We start from the raw sequence: 16,149 nt of genomic DNA, 5'->3' as shown, positions 1-16,149 counted from the left end.
TGTGAACTCGTCTCCATTCACTGTGCAGGTGTTCGATCAGTATGTGAAGACTCGTGCTGAAGAGGAGAGGAAAGAGAAGAAGAATAAACTCATGCAGTCTAAGGATGACTTCCGGAGGATGATGGAAGATGCCAAACTTCACACGAGGTCTGTTGAACGGGCCTTTTCTACAGTTTGGGTGTTCAGCATTAAATAATGAAATGTCTTATGTAACCTTCAATAAAGGGTCACGAAAGACCGAAACACATTTTTTGAGCTGTTGACAGTCGTATATGTGTCCCACACAGCTAAAAACACTATTAGTACACATATATTTCACTAAAAAGGGAAAATTGGTTGTTTTTCAATATTTCAAGCAAATTCGTACTTCCGATTTGAAACGAATTTTTGAAGCTGCGTCACGGCCATGAGATCTTGGCTTGTATTCCAGCGTGCAGACTGGACGTCTGAGCCTGGATGTCCCGTATTACGTCTCCGAGTGTGCTGAACAACAAACAAAAAACAAACAAACAAACAAACATTAATGCATGAGTAACGCTTGGTTCAAACCAATCAGCGCGCTCTATTGTGCAACTTCATTAATATTCATTAATGTAACAGTGTTTAGACGGCAGAGACGCCACGTTTTGATGGCAAAACAAGCGAGCAGTGTTGCTTTTATAATTTGCTGCAGTGAAAGTTTTGTTTTCATTTTCTCACTGTGAGAGCGCAGCTGGAGTCACGTGTGGATTAGTGCATGCAACGCTCGACAACAATAAACATTGTTTACCCGTTTTCATCTGCAAATGGTGAGATCCGAATTCGCTGCTCGTCTCCTCTTAATAAAGACGCGGTTCTAGTTGCTTGGGATTTTCCTGTCTCTACAGATTTGGTAAGTGAGTGACCAGTGCTCTTTGTTTATTCAGTTTGTATCGAACAAAGTATTGCATTGAGTGTAAACATGTTAGCACCACAACCAAACTTTTACCTCGTGTAGGATTTTCACAGCATTTTGTGACCGGAATAACACACTTGGCTTACCTGCCGATTTTTTTTTTCCTCATTCGCCGTGCGGTATCAAACATTGCATGAAAAATACACGCTTCCAGCAATTCCTCGAATCAAAAATCTCTTTTGTCGCGAGATGCATGAATGAATTCCCTGAATGAAAGAGCCAAACTGCAGTTAAAGTTAATAATTTGGCAAATAATTCGACTACAGATGTCCATGTAAACACTGTCACTTTTTCCCCTGTGTGTGTGTTTTGACTCTGAAACTCAACGCGTGCTTAAATCGACACTCCCACACCATCCATCTTTTGCTACTCCGACACTCCCCCCCTAAACAGAGCTGGACACGCCCACTTTTCTGACTTTTTCCAAAGTAGAGGTGTGAAAACACCCTGCTGAAACAAGGGGGTTTCATGGCTCTTTAAGATGATCAACAAGCTAGTGTGCTCCTAAATGTACACTAAGGCTGCGTCCAAAACCGCATACTTCCATGTGTCAGTGCCCTTGGCAAAGGTTACTTGCACTTCTGTGATGGCAGCATTAATGCTGAAAAGTACATGGAGATTTTGGAGCACTCATTATTTTGTGTTTCGAAATGAGTCCCTCATTTGAACAAATCGTTTGATTGAATCGTTCAATGAATCTCTTATTAAGGGGATTTATACCAAAACAAAAGCATACAAAGGAAAATTATGTTCAAGCATTGCTACTTTTCTTTGTTTTGGTTACCCATTGTTGAGCCACTACTTCCGCTTTTACCTTTCAGGACCACATTCAGTGAGTTTGCAGCAAAACACTCAAAGGATCCTCGCTTCAAGGCCATTGAGAAGATGAAGGACAGAGAGGTGATGTTCACAGAGTTCATGACCGCCTTCAGAAAGAAGGACAAAGAAGACTCCAAAAACAAAGTAGACAAGGTTTGCTCCTACTCCCAGACAAAAAAAAAAAAAACACCTCTTTCATTGACTGTGGATGAGTGAGATAAATTAACCCATCACCATCACATCTACTCATGACAAACTGTATATCATTAGAAAGGTCTAAGACTTCTGAATACATATTTTACCACTTTTTTTGTTATGAAGAAAGGGTACTAGAACAAATATTGTCAAGAGTCTGAAAAAATGCAGTTCATATTCCCCCAAAAATAGGGGGTGCCAATGTATGGTCACCAATGTAAACTGGAGCTCATTTGGTGGTCATTTTTGGTACGCCGAAATATTTTACTGAAAGCTCATTTTTTGAGACATTAACTTCAAATTTGGAGTTTAATTTAGCTTTTTTTGGTTGTTGTTGTTGTTAATATAAAACTGACAATTTGGTATGAATAGTGTTTCTGACTGGCTGTGAAGCAGGACTTTTACTTGATTTATTTATTTGTGTTACAAAGGAAGAGTAATAGATTAAAACACGTTTACTGACACCCAACAACCTGTGAGACCATTTGCAATTACGTTTTTTAATCCACAATATTGTAGTCTGAACATAAAGCAATCATAACAAACTATTTATCATTTGAAAGCTTCAAATTTCTAGTTTCCATATCTGGTGATTGGTATTACCTTGCAAGAGTTATTTATTAGTTTGCAACAAGGATACTCATCAGTTGGGAAAGATTACTTTGCTACAGCAATCCACATATAAATGTTTTTAGAGGCTAAATTCACTTCGAATACCTACAAACTTCCCATACTGCTTTTGAATTTTATCTAATTTTTAATCGACAATATTGTCAAGTCTGAAAAATACAGTTTATATTCCTCCAAACATACGGGGCGCCAATGTATGGCCACCAATGTAAACTGGAGCTCATCTGGTGGTTATATTTGGTACTGCGGCCAAACAAAATCTTACTGGAAGCTCATAAAAGTTTAGAACCGCTTGAGTGAGAGTAAAAATAAAGATTTTTTCTTCAAATTTGGAAAGTTGAATTTAGCTTTTATTGGTTGTTGTTTTTAATCTGACAACTTGGTATAAATTGTGTTTCTGGCTGCAGGTAAAGCAAGACTTCTTTGATTTGCTGTCAGACCATCATGTGGACATCACTCAGCGCTGGAGCAAAGTGAAGGATAAGCTGGAGACTGACCAGCGATATAAAGCCGTGGAGAGCTCCGCTGCTAGAGAAGAATTCTACAAGCAGTATGTGGAGAAGCAGGCAAAGGTGAGAAGAATGTATAACAGGAACTTCTGTTGTCCAGGAGTAATCAAGGCAATTTGAAGGGGATGCTCCAATACCATGTTTTTCAGATTTATTCTGATGCCAGCACAGTTTTTGTTTTAACCATGTACATTTTCTATACCTCTGATAATCTGAGATCTAGAAACTCAGTTAACAAGTTCTATCAACTCAAAATATACCTTCTCAGTCTTTTACAGATCAAGTTCATGGATTTTTCATAAGAAAATGTTACTCTAAAAAACTCACGAAAAATATATATTATAATTATATATTATTACAACACACACACACACACACACACACACATTGGGGGAATAAGTATTCAACACGTGTCATTATTTTTCTGAAAAACAGATTTCTAAAGGTGCTGTTGACTTGAAATTTTCACCAGATGTTAGTAAAAAATAAATCTGTATATGCAAAACAATATGAAATAGTTTACAAATTATTTTACGTGTAATAAAATGAAATTGCGCAGGATAAAGTATTGAACACATGTAGAAAGTGAGGTGTAGAAACTCAGTGAAAGCCCAGACAGCAGCTGAAATCTCTCAGTAGTTCTTCAGCAACCCTCTGCCCTGTGTCAGTGTAAATAAATATTAGCTACGAAACGAGGGTGGACATTTCAGCAAGACAATGATCCAAAACACAGCCAAGGAAACTCTCAGATGCTTTCAGAGGATGAAAATTAAACTGTAGAATGGCCCAGCCAATCACCTGAGCTCTATCCAATTGAAAATTCAAATTAAAGATCAAATTTGATAGACGAGACCCACAGAACCATCAAGATTTTACACTGCTCAGGTGTGAGTTTTCCACAGACTTCAATAATGTACGAGTTTCATTCTTCATTTGATAGGCGTCTTTAAGCTGCCATCACCAAAAAAGCCTTTTTATAAAGTAATAAACACATTTCAGTAGTTCAGTACTTTCTCCATGTGTACTTTTATTATTTATTACACAACACATTTTTAAAGATTTTTCTGTTTTGTTTTATTTTTATGTTTATATTGTTTGTGTTTTTATTCATTACAATTTGGTTAAATTCCATGTCAACAGCTCCTTTAGAAATATTATTCCCAGGAAAAAAACATGATGTATTGAAAACTGTTCCTCCACTTTATATAATAATTAATATTATTATTATTATACACAATATATTATAAACTATAGTATTTAGCCGAGAACAAAAGCTTTAAGGGATAGTTCACCCAAGAAAATATCCTTATTTTTATTCTCACTCAAGCGGTTCTAAACTTTTATCAGCTTTTTTTTTTTTTTTTTTTTTTTTTTTGCTATTGAACACAAAACAAGATGTTTTGAAGAATGATGGGAAAAACGCAGATACTGATGTCTATAGTAGGAGTACAAAATACCTTGGAAGTCAATGGGTGTTTTTCCCCCAACATTCTTCAGAATATCTCGTTTCATGTTTAACAGAAGAAAGTCAAATGACTTCAGAACAAGTGGCCTAAATGTTATTTAGTGAACTATTGCTTTAAGCACTAAATATAGTCTTTTTATTATTTAACAAATATTGGAAAAACAATGAAATTATTTCTAAAAATATACTATAATACTAAAATACCTTTTAAATGTATAGTGCAGCTTTTTAATGAGGTAACATTATGATAAATAGCGCAGAATCAATTAAATTGATTAATCTTCTGTTGCATGGGAAGTATTATAATGTTCAATACAGAATTGCACACAGTGTGTCTGTACATCTAGTAGAAAAGTCTAGCACAAAGGGAAAATATTGAAATGTTGTAGATCTTTGCAACAGATTTTTGAACAGAGGCATTTGTCCTCTTTTTACTGTGTGTGTGTGTGTGTGTGTGTGTGTGTGTGTGTGTGTGTGTGTGTGTGTGTGTGTGTGTGTGTGTGTGTGTGTGTGTGTGTGTGTGTGTGTGTGTGTGAGTGAAGAACAATTCATAGCCCTCTGTAGTACTTCAGTGTTGGGACACCTGGCAGAATGCTACAAGATTTAAAAAAAGTCCTTTTGTGCAATTCCGTAAACATTAATCTACTGGTCAGATGTAATTATAGGAACATTGAATACTCTTGTTGAGTGTTTCATTGTGTTTGTGTGTCGTAAAGAAACATGACACACTTTTGAATGAAGAATGTTGGACATGATTGTTAGGATTAAAATCACAGACAGTACATGTGCAATATTGGATTGAATCAGGTCAATGCCCGATCTGGCAAAAAAATAAATAAATAGTGCCAAAATTCATCCTGAAAAATATGAACTGTTAATCTACCCACTGGCCACTTTATTAGGAATTCCTTGCCAGCACTTGCTTGGACCTTGTTTTTGCCTTCAAAACTGACTTGATTTCTTGTGCCAAGAAATGACCACCCAACAACACCACCAGCCAGAGCTGAAGTATAGATCTCTGTTTGATTGCCGTTTATTACATTGTGGTCCTACAATTAGAATTTTGCAGTTCTCTGACATCAAGACACTTTCGCCTACTCACTATTTTGGCACCAAAAACTACATTTATAATCACTTAAGTAAGCAGTTCTCAATTTTAAACCTCATGACTCCCAGCTCTGCACTATTTTTCCTGTACCACTTCAGAGGTTTGTTCCGTTTGACTGCATGTGCACTGCCAAGTGGACATCACAGGATTAGGGTTGGGAATCGTTTGGGGTTATTTTAATACCTGCTAAATCGATACTTTTAAAATGGTACTGGTGCCAAAACAGTGTCCATACTTTTGAGCCCCAAAATTATAGTGGATGACTTTAGAAAAATCTTTTAATTGACAAAAAAAATATTTTAATTGAACAATATAATTAAAGTTTAAAGTATACTTATTACTTTAATCTGACTAAAGTCATAATCAAACTAAACAGAAATCGATTTAAGACATGTGGGGTATGCCTTAGTCTCATTGAAGTGCAGTACAGACATGTAAACACCTTAATCAAACTGTTACCGTTGTGTAGGACTTTTCGCAGCTTTTGGCGGCAGGATATTTCATACACATACAGCTGCTTAACACTATTCTCTACACATATTGAGTCAGTAAAGGACAACACACATCTGCATCGTGAAATGCGGAAGTTTTTTTTTCGGTGTGTGTGTTAGCAAATTCTTTTAAAAGAACAATCTTCCATCAGTCCTTCATACTATCATCCAATACCTCATTTTGTCTCGGGGCATGAATTAAATGTTCCTGAATTAAAGTGAAACTTTTTTTATGTTGTTGTACATATCTGGGTTCTTTTATTAGTCTTTTGGCCATTAAACCATTGGTTTCTAATAATTTTTATAATGGGAACACTGACAGAAACAGAGAAAGAGAGAGAGAGAGAGTGTGTTTACCTCCTAATCATGAGTCATATTTGATGCAGTAATGACTCATGATCAAAATAAACAGAACTGTTAAAATCTTCAACAATCGATACAAAGAACGTAGCCTTGTTCAAATTGGCATTAATGTTATGAGCCATTTACAGGGTTTGTACGGGTGCTGGAAATCCTGGAAAATGCTTGATTTTTAACATAGTGATTTCAAGGTTAGAAAAGTGCTTGGATTTTGGACAAAGTGCTTGAACCTGCTTGAATTTGAAATTGCATGGTTTTCATAATAATACGTTATCTTAAATAGGAACAGTTCATTAATTTGCAGCAGGAATATTCTCTGACTCATAAGGGTTTAATTTGTTACATGACTTTTGAATAACGGTGGACATGAAAGTTTGGTACTACACCCAAACACACTGACTGTGAAGATACTTCATCCAATAACTGAACTTTTATTTTATTTAATTTTTTTTACCGTTTTTGGGTGAACTATTTTAATAAATCTATGCTCCAAAGTATTTAACAATTTATATTGAAGTGTAATATTGTGTTTTTTAAAATAGCACAATGGATTTAAATGTGAAAGTACATACAGAAAATATAAATGTAATTTATCGTGGTTATTTAAGGTGCTGAAAAAACATAAAAATGCACCTTAAATGCTTGAAAAATGCTGGAATTTGAAGTTGGAAAAGGTGTAAGAACCCTGCATTTGCTCAGCACACATGCTGGTTTTCATTACAGGTCATGAAAATTCAGATTTTTTTTGTCAAAGTCTGGAAATTTGACATTTGGGTTCGAATAGGAACCCTGCAAGTTCAATTCTAGGTGATGACAACCGTAAATGTGTATGCTGCACATAGAAAGGAAGTAGGACTGTTATGTTATATTAAAAGGTCACTTCCGGTGTGAGCGGGAGTTTTTGTTGTTGTGTTAGTTGTGTTAGTGAACGGCCATGGTGGTCATGCAATAAAGGAGATGAGTTCTAAACTGTTGTTTTCATTTAGTAACAGCAAGAACAGAATATGCTGTTTGTCCTCTATTGTTGTTGTTTGTTATCTAGCAATTATAATGCTAAAAAGTAATTTCTGTTCTATTTTTGTATTGTGAAGAATGTGGATGCGGACAAGGAGAAGGAGCTGGAGCGCCAGGCTCGTATCGAGGCCAGTCTGAGGGAGCGAGAGCGAGAAGTGCAGAGAGCTCGATCTGAACAGACCAAAGAGATCGACCGAGAGCGAGAGCAGCACAAACGAGAGGAGGCCATCCAGCACTTCAGAGCCCTCATGTCTGATATGGTCAGTGCTCATTCACTCTCAACTACTGCATTTGTAATTGTGCGTTGTATGTTTTAGGGATGGGAGAAAAAAATTACGCATTGCGATTCTTTCTCTAACGATTCTGAATCGATTCTTTATGCAAAATTAGATAGTAACGACGGAGGTATCAGTAAAAATCGATCCATCGTGATTCTCTAATGATTCTGATTTGATACTCAAAAGTTAAAAGTTGATTCTGTGTTTAAATTAGATTGTGCGGGCCTGTGCGGAAATCAATATATCCTGATTCTTTAACAATTCTGAATCGATTTTCAAAAAATTAAGAATCAATTCTTCATTCAGTTAAGATGCTAGTATGCATGGAAAAGATGCATTATAATTCTTTCTCTAATGATTGTAAATCAATTCTCAAAAGTTAGGAATGAATTCTGTATTTAATCTAGATGGCAATGATGCAGGCGGAAATTGCTGCATCGTAATTCTTTAATGATTCTGAATTGATTTTCAAAAGTTAAGAATCGATTCAGTATTCGAAGTAGATTGTGATGATGTAGGCCTGAGTGAAAATTGATGCCTCATGATTCTTTCTCTAATAATTCAGAATTTATTCTCAAAAGATAATCACTCGATTCTGTATTCAAAGTAGATTGCGATTATTGCAAGTCTGTTCAGAAAGTCGATGCATCGATGTTTTTTCTCTAATGATTCTGAATCGATTCTCAAAAGTTACGAATTCTGTATTGAAAGTAGATTATGACGATGTGGGCCTGGGTGGAAATTGATTCATCATGATTCTTTTTCTAATGATTCTGAATCGATTATTAAAAGTTAACAATAGATTCTGCATTCAGTTTAGAATCCGTTGATGCAGGCCTACATGGAAATTCGATGCATTGTGATTCTTTCTCTAATGATTTTGAATCAGTTCTCAAAAGTTAAGAATCTGTATTAAAAGTAGATTGTGACGATGTGGGCCTGGGTGGAAATTGATTCATCGTGATTCAATCTCTAATCACTTTGAATCAAATCTCAAAAGTTAAGAATAGATTCTGCATTCAATTTAGATGCTGACGATGTGGCCCTGCATTTGAATCCATGCATCGAAATTCATGATTCAGAATCTATTCTTGAAAGTTAAGAATCAATTCTCAAAAGCGAAACCTCATCAGAGTCACCATAGTCGTGGTTTAACGATGCGCGACTCTGTTTTTAGAATCACTAAAGAAGCATGGATACCGATTACAACAGAATCATATGTCACCATTACAGTGTGGTCTGCAATTGCAGTTATTATTGAATTTTTTTATGTTATTAACAAATTTTTTTATATATTTTTTATATATTATTTTTTTATAATATGATTGTTTGTTCTTCATAATTGTAATTCTTTGTAATCTGACATTTTTATGTTACATTCAAAACTTCTGTAATAAAATGTAATGAAATAATTAACAGAAGAAAAAGGAAACATTTAGATAAAGAATCATTTCTTTATCATATCTTCATCAGTCCCTAAAGATTCCCACCCCTAGAATTTGTTATGCTTTTTCTTTTTTTTTCTCCAACTCGTCTCTTGTGCGATTCCCCCATAGGTTAGGTCAACAGACACTTCGTGGTCAGAAACGAGGCGCAATCTGCGTAAAGATCACCGATGGGAGACGTCATCTCTACTGGAGCGACACGAAAAGGAGAAACTGTTTGAGGATCATGTTGAAGCTCTTACCAAGAGGAAGAAGGAACATTTCAGGCAGCTGCTGGATGAGACTCCTATGGTGAGGCTGGCTTCAAGATCACATATTAAATCAATAAAATATAATGTAATAAATAAAGTCTGCAATTAATGCAAGTTCACTTTATGTAAATTTACCAAATGCTGTCTTTTAAATCAGTAAAAAAATTTATTTGACAACAAAAATCCTACATATGTATTAGGGCTGCACGGAATCGGCAAATCTGAGATTACTATTTTTTGATATTCTGCAATATATATATATATATATAAGGGTCTAATTGGACAGGATGCATCTGTGTGTTGTCCACGTGTTCACACTGCTTCTGTAATTATTCAACCACAGATCACCTTAACAACCGCATGGAAAGAGGTGAAGAAGATCATCAAAGAAGACCCTCGCTGCATGAAATTCTCCAGCAGTGACAGAGTGAGTTCGAATGTTGGATTTATTATTTTTTTTTTACTTTGAATCGTTCACTTTCTAACTACTTTCTTACCTTCACCTTCTAGAAGAAACAGCGGGAATTTGAAGACTACATAAAGGACAAATACATCATAGCCAAAGCTGACTTCAGAACACTTCTAAAAGAAACAAAATTCATCACATATAGGTACACGTTCATCCGCAATCTTAAAAATGCAGTTTGTTCTTTATTTTCACCTCTCTTTACGCTGTGTGACAGCTTTAGGATGATTTAAACCTGTTTCTCAACCACGTTCCAGGAGGACCACCACCACTGCATGTTTTGGATATCTCCTTTCTGTCACATTCATCACAGGTCTTTCAGTCTCTGTTAATGAGTTGATCTGAATCAGGTTATTTTTGGTTAAGGAGACTTGGAAATCTGCAGAGGCGGTGGTCCTCCAGGAACGTGGTTGAGAAACACTCATTTAAAGGGATAGTTCACCCAAAACCTTACGCGGCATTTCACACCAAGTAGTTCTAAAGCTTTGAGTTTGATTCTTCTGTTGAACACAAACGATATTTCTGTTGCTGAAATTCTGTAAGAGTTTACTTTCATAGTAAGAAGTAAGTATTTTATAAGTCAATGGTTACAAGTTTTTAAGTGAAGTTTTATAAACTAATGTCGAGGGGAGCATGTGATATGATTGATCGTGACTGGCTTATCTGTTATCAGTGATAATCCAATCAGATTGATCCAAGCTTACAATAAATAGACAGTTTCACCTTACTGCCTTGTCTTCGTGTTGGAAGAATCCCCCTTCCACCCCATCTCCTCCTTTTTCTCCCTTTTCCAAGGGAGCTCTCGAGACCTACCTGATCTCGGACCCCCTTTATATGCTTATTGACCAAGCGTGAGCCACGTGCTCAATTAACTCCAAGCTCAGGGTTCTCTCCTGGGACAGCATGCCAAGTCTGCTATTAATGCAAAGCATATCTAAGTGTGAACTTTTGAAACAAAAAAGAAACACAAGTGAATGGCAAATCAATGATGACGGAGTTGTCAGTTTTGGTGAACTGTCATTTTGAGTGAGTGAATGAATGGTGAGAGATTATTCACTTTTTGTTTGCAAGTTAATCCCTGCCTTTGGTAAACGAATCACTATGATCATTTTAAGTTTTAACTCTTTCCCCACCAGTGCTTTTTTTATTTTTTTTATTTTTATGTAAATATAAAGTTGCCAGTCGTCGCCAGGATTTTTGATGATTTTCACATAAATTTGAAGATTCTCTAAATATTTTCTGCTATGAGTGGGACTGAAAATGAGAATCAAATCATCTGCTTTTAACCAAAAAAGTATATTTGTTCATATCTTATCACCATGCAGATTGAATGCAGATTTAAATGTGATTTTATTTATTTATTTATTTTTATTGTTATTATTTTTATGCATTTTATTCAGAGTAGTGCACTTTAAAGAAAAACCTTTTAAAATACATCTACACTCATTCTGCAGGTTTGAATGTAATTTTTATTATTATTTTAATTTTTTTATGCGTTTTATCAAAAGTAGTACACTTTAAAGAATCTCTTTTTTTAATACATCTACACTCATTCTGCTGATTTAAAGACATTTATTAAAAATTAATAATTTATTTATATTTTCTAAAGTAGTGCACTTTAAAGAATCTCTCTTATTTAGTACATCTACACCAGGGGTCACCGATCTTTTTCCTGGAGGTCCGGTGACATGCAGGGTTTAGCTCCAACTTGCCTCAACACACCTGCCTGGGTGTTTCAAGTATACCTAGTTAGACCTTGATTAGCTTGTTCAGGTGTGTTTGATTAGAATCTAAAATCTGCAGGACACCGGACCTCCAGGAACAAGTTTGGTGATCCCTGATCTACACTGATTGTCTTTGTATTTCACACCTGGCACATCCAGAAGTCCATCGTTGTGGAAATGCACTAGAGCACCATAATACACCCAGAACATTGACAGGTTTTTACATTATTCTATGTCGCAGAAGCATTGTCTCTCACTTGAGGAGATGACTTTTTAATGGCGACAAAGGCCCCGTTTACACTGCCAGTTAAATTTGACTCAATTTGGATTTTTTGCTTATAAGTGACGCAGATCGGATCTGTTCTATGATCGTGTAAACATGTAAAAAAAAACGCATGCATTCGGATATTCAGAGATCAGCTTCAGGCCTCCTTCATATGTGGAAATAAATCAGATGTAAATCGGGTAAGTGACAATGCGACTGTCATGTAAACAGGCAGATTTGGTTTATTGAGGCATTCCGTTTATTACGTCATTAAACTTGCAACAATGTGGTGCTTCTCTGTGGTTTAATGACAGAGAAGGAAGAGTGTATGTGGGGACACTGACGCGGTAAACTACAACAGAGGAAACATGAAGGAAAGAGGTCAGTCTCCACAATTTGCTCCCACCAGACCTGAGATCTCTCTCGTACCCACAAATTCCTCTGAATGGTGGAGGACACCATATATAAACCATAGACGCAAGCTGCGATGACTGCTCTTTCCCACATCCGCCTCAAAATCATCAAGTTGGGCGAACTTGGAACTAAATGTGCGACGTATGTGCAACATCGTTAATTGTATACCAAGTGTAAACACATTAATCAGATATGGGTCACTATTAAAAAAACGTGTAAACAGATAGGCAAAAAAATCAGATATAGGCAACAAATCAAAATTGGGCAGTGTAAACGGGGCCTAAGAGTTCACTTCACTAAACCTGTTGAGCCCCTGATTTCGTATTCCCTCCACAGGTCCCGGAAGCTGATCCAGGAGTCAGACCAGCACCTGAAGGATATCGAGAAAGTCCTTCAGAACGATAAACGTTACCTGGTCCTAGACTGTGTCCCAGAGGAGCGCCGTAAACTCATCATGTTCTACATTGAGGACCTGGACCGCCGAGGACCCCCACCTCCCCCAACCGCATCTGAACCCTGCCGCCGCTCCACAAAATGAAGCCCTGGCGGAGCGTAAAGGACAGCGCATGAGCCGGCCCTGTATTCGTCAAAGCACAGTTGGAAAGTCTTCATGTATTTGTTTTGAAAACTTTGCTTGTCATCTACTTAAACTGTGCGAGATGATGCCATCTATGCCCACTAGTTGTAGGCTAGCACAAGGCAAACTGTTAGAGTTAGTTCACCTCAAAAAAAAAAAGAAAATTCGGTTATTAATTACTCACACTAATGTCTTTTCAAATCCTTGAGTTATTTGTTAGTTTTCACAACACAAATGAAGATTTTTCGGATCAAATCCGACAGTTAAAGGAACCAAAAACATTGTCAAAGCATTCTGTGCCATTCAGTGGTTCATCTGTTATCAAACGAAGCTCCAAGAACAAATTTGCGCACCAAAAAAAACTGTTTACACTACAGGCAGAGGAACGTGTTGTCAGAGTTAGCAGCGCAACACACAAGCGTCTTATTCCACATAGTAGGAACACCTAGATCTGATTCTGAACACTGGAATACAAAGTTGTTGTTTATTTTTTGGTGCACAAGTGTTCTTGGAGCTTGGTATGATTATATTTGAACCACTGGAGGCATGTGGAATGTTTTGTCAGTGCTTTTGATTCCTTTTTTTAACTTCGGGATGTTTGATGCTGTCAAAGCAGGATAAGAGAGCTCATCTCGAGGCATTGTAACAACACAAAGGTGAGTAATTAATAACAGAGCTGTCATTTTTGGGTGAGCTAACCCTTTAATGTCAGTCTATGAACTTCCATTGTCAGGCAGGGGATGCATTTTGTATGGTAAAACCGATGCAGGCTATTACGACGGGTCAGTGTTTGAAACCAGTTGTGAACCGTTCAGTACATGTGTAGGTGAAATATTTCTTAAATAAGTGGTTTGATTTTGGATTTGTTGCTATATTTCTGTTTGTGTTGATTGGAAATAAATGCAACCTTTTTTTTAAACACTCGCGGTCTTGATTTCAAATCAAATGCAAAATGTATTCCCTCATGATTTTTTATTACCTTTTTTCACTTTCTGTATAAAATTAGAACAAAAAAAAGCAGAACATTAGTACATTTTGCTACATGGTTTACTTCAGTTTTACACCACTCCTGCTCGTTGCATCGATCCTGCCCATAGGCTTAGAAATGATGCGCGCGCCTTGATGAAGTAAAATTAAAAAAGAAAATAAGCTGAAGAGTTGGTAACCTCACAGCAGCCACAACAACATATTCAGATATCAAAGCCGCCTGCAGTCTCTATCCTGCCGAGAGGTGAGAATCAGACATAGGCTAAATACTGACCAGAAACAATTCCTCCTGCTTGAGGCCCTTTCAGACGACTCGTCAATGTCACTTTATGCTACAGCATGAAGGGTTAAGCTCGAATATTAGATTGTAGCATTCCATATCAAATTTGCTTTGCCTTTTCAGTTGATTTTTGATTAAAAAACAGCCATTGTGACATTCCAAAGCAGGATGAAAAACGCTGAGCATCTGCTTATGTCATCACATTCAGAGAGAAACACATTCATCTTCTATATTTTCAATCAATAAGCAGGACTGTTCTTATACATTTCGTTATGGTCATTTGGTACATTTTTTTCTCATTCTCGCTGCCTAGTTACATTATAGATGATGTCTGCTATGCTTTTGATGAAGGCTAAAGTGATCGGTAACTATGTTTCTTATGCGCGTTTTGGAATATCGCATAAAAACGCTTCATGGAAAGATGCGCGTAAATTCAGAATGCTCATTAAAAACTTGAGTAGGATAAATGTTTTGTTAGTCACAAAATCATTTGCATGAACTGTAACAGAAACTCATTTACCAAAGAAATTAAGCATTCACATCAAAAGAGTCATGTGCGAAAAGTAGGGATGGCTGACATGAAACTGACGTTTTGACAATGTCGAGATCCCGAAGCGTAAGTGTTTCGAAAACACTGCACTGACGCATGATCCGAAACAGCCAGGTCAAGGGGATTCCAAATACACAGATCACGTGACTAACAAGATTCAAAACATACAGGTAATGTGACTGAGGAGATTCAAAACACCTAGGTGACGTGACTAAGGTGATTCGAAACACACAGGTCAAGTGACTAAGGTGATTCGAAACACACAGGTCAAGTGACTAAGGTGATTCGAAACACACAGGTCACGTGACTAAGGTGATTCGAAAGACACAGGTCACATGACTAAAGTGATTCGAAACACATAGGTCATGTGACAGGTGATTTGAAACAAACAGGTCACGTGATTAAGGTGATTCGAAAGACAGGTCACGTGACTAAAGTGATACGAAAGACACAGGTCAAGTGACTAAGGTGATTCGAAAGAGGTCACGTGACTAAAGTGGTTCAAAACACACAGGTCACATGACTAAGGAGATTCAAAACACCTAGGTGACGTGACTAAGGTGATTCGAAACACACAGGTCAAGTGACTAAGGTGATTCGAAACACACAGGTCAAGTGACTAAGGTGATTCGAAACACACAGGTCACGTGACTAAGGTGATTCGAAACACACAGGTCAAGTGACTAAGGTGATTCGAAACACACAGGTCAAGTGACTAAGGTGATTCGAAACACACAGGTCAAGTGACTAAGGTGATTCGAAACACACAGGTCACGTGACTAAGGTGATTCGAAAGACACAGGTCACATGACTAAAGTGATTCGAAACACATAGGTCATGTGACAGGTGATTTGAAACAAACAGGTCACGTGATTAAGGTGATTCGAAAGACAGGTCACGTGACTAAAGTGATACGAAAGACACAGGTCAAGTGACTAAGGTGATTCGAAAGAGGTCACGTGACTAAAGTGGTTCAAAACACACAGGTCACATGACTAAGGTAATTCAAAACACACAGGTCACGTGACTAAGGTGATTCGAAACAGGTCACGTGACTAAGGTTATTCGAAACAGGTCACGTGACTAAGGTGATTCGAAGCGCAGGTCAAGTGATTAAGGTGATTCGAAACAAACATGTCACGTGACTTAAGGTGATTCAAAACACAGGTCACATGACAGGTGGTTGAAACAAACAGGTCACGTGACGGGTGATTCAATACACACTGGTCAAGTGATTAAGGTGATTTGAAACACACGGGTCGATTTTGTTGTTTTTGTTTCAATGGATGGGAACAGAGCTTAATTCACAAATGTTTTATGCGATATTTGAGTTTTATGCATAAATCAAATTTGCGTGTTTGTATGGAAATAAGAATAAGATAAAAAA

The 16,149-nt window shown here is 37.0% G+C and overlaps 1 protein-coding gene across 2 annotated transcripts in view; it reads left to right on the top strand.

The window, feature by feature from the left end:
• tcerg1b (transcription elongation regulator 1b (CA150)) overlaps positions 1-13,109 on the top strand; it is a 37,815-nt gene extending 24,706 nt beyond the window's left edge. For both annotated transcript variants that reach the window (XR_012396929.1, XM_009295682.5), the window contains exons 13-20: positions 29-147; positions 1,756-1,906; positions 2,986-3,150; positions 7,603-7,785; positions 9,360-9,539; positions 9,843-9,926; positions 10,010-10,110; positions 12,705-13,109. Coding sequence is in view for 1 of the 2 variants with exons in the window: in XM_009295682.5 (XP_009293957.1) it covers positions 29-147; positions 1,756-1,906; positions 2,986-3,150; positions 7,603-7,785; positions 9,360-9,539; positions 9,843-9,926; positions 10,010-10,110; positions 12,705-12,906 (1,185 nt within the window). In the remaining variant the exon portion in view is untranslated. The remainder of the gene's footprint in view (positions 1-28; positions 148-1,755; positions 1,907-2,985; positions 3,151-7,602; positions 7,786-9,359; positions 9,540-9,842; positions 9,927-10,009; positions 10,111-12,704) is intronic.
• Positions 13,110-16,149: the final 3,040 nt, after the last annotated feature.

The sequence above is a fragment of the Danio rerio genome, chromosome 21, assembly GCF_049306965.1.
Source record: "Danio rerio strain Tuebingen ecotype United States chromosome 21, GRCz12tu, whole genome shotgun sequence".
NCBI classification, from domain to species: Eukaryota; Metazoa; Chordata; class Actinopteri; order Cypriniformes; family Danionidae; genus Danio; species Danio rerio.
Note: the sequence above shows the minus strand (reverse complement) of the source record. Positions and strands in the feature narration are given on the sequence as shown.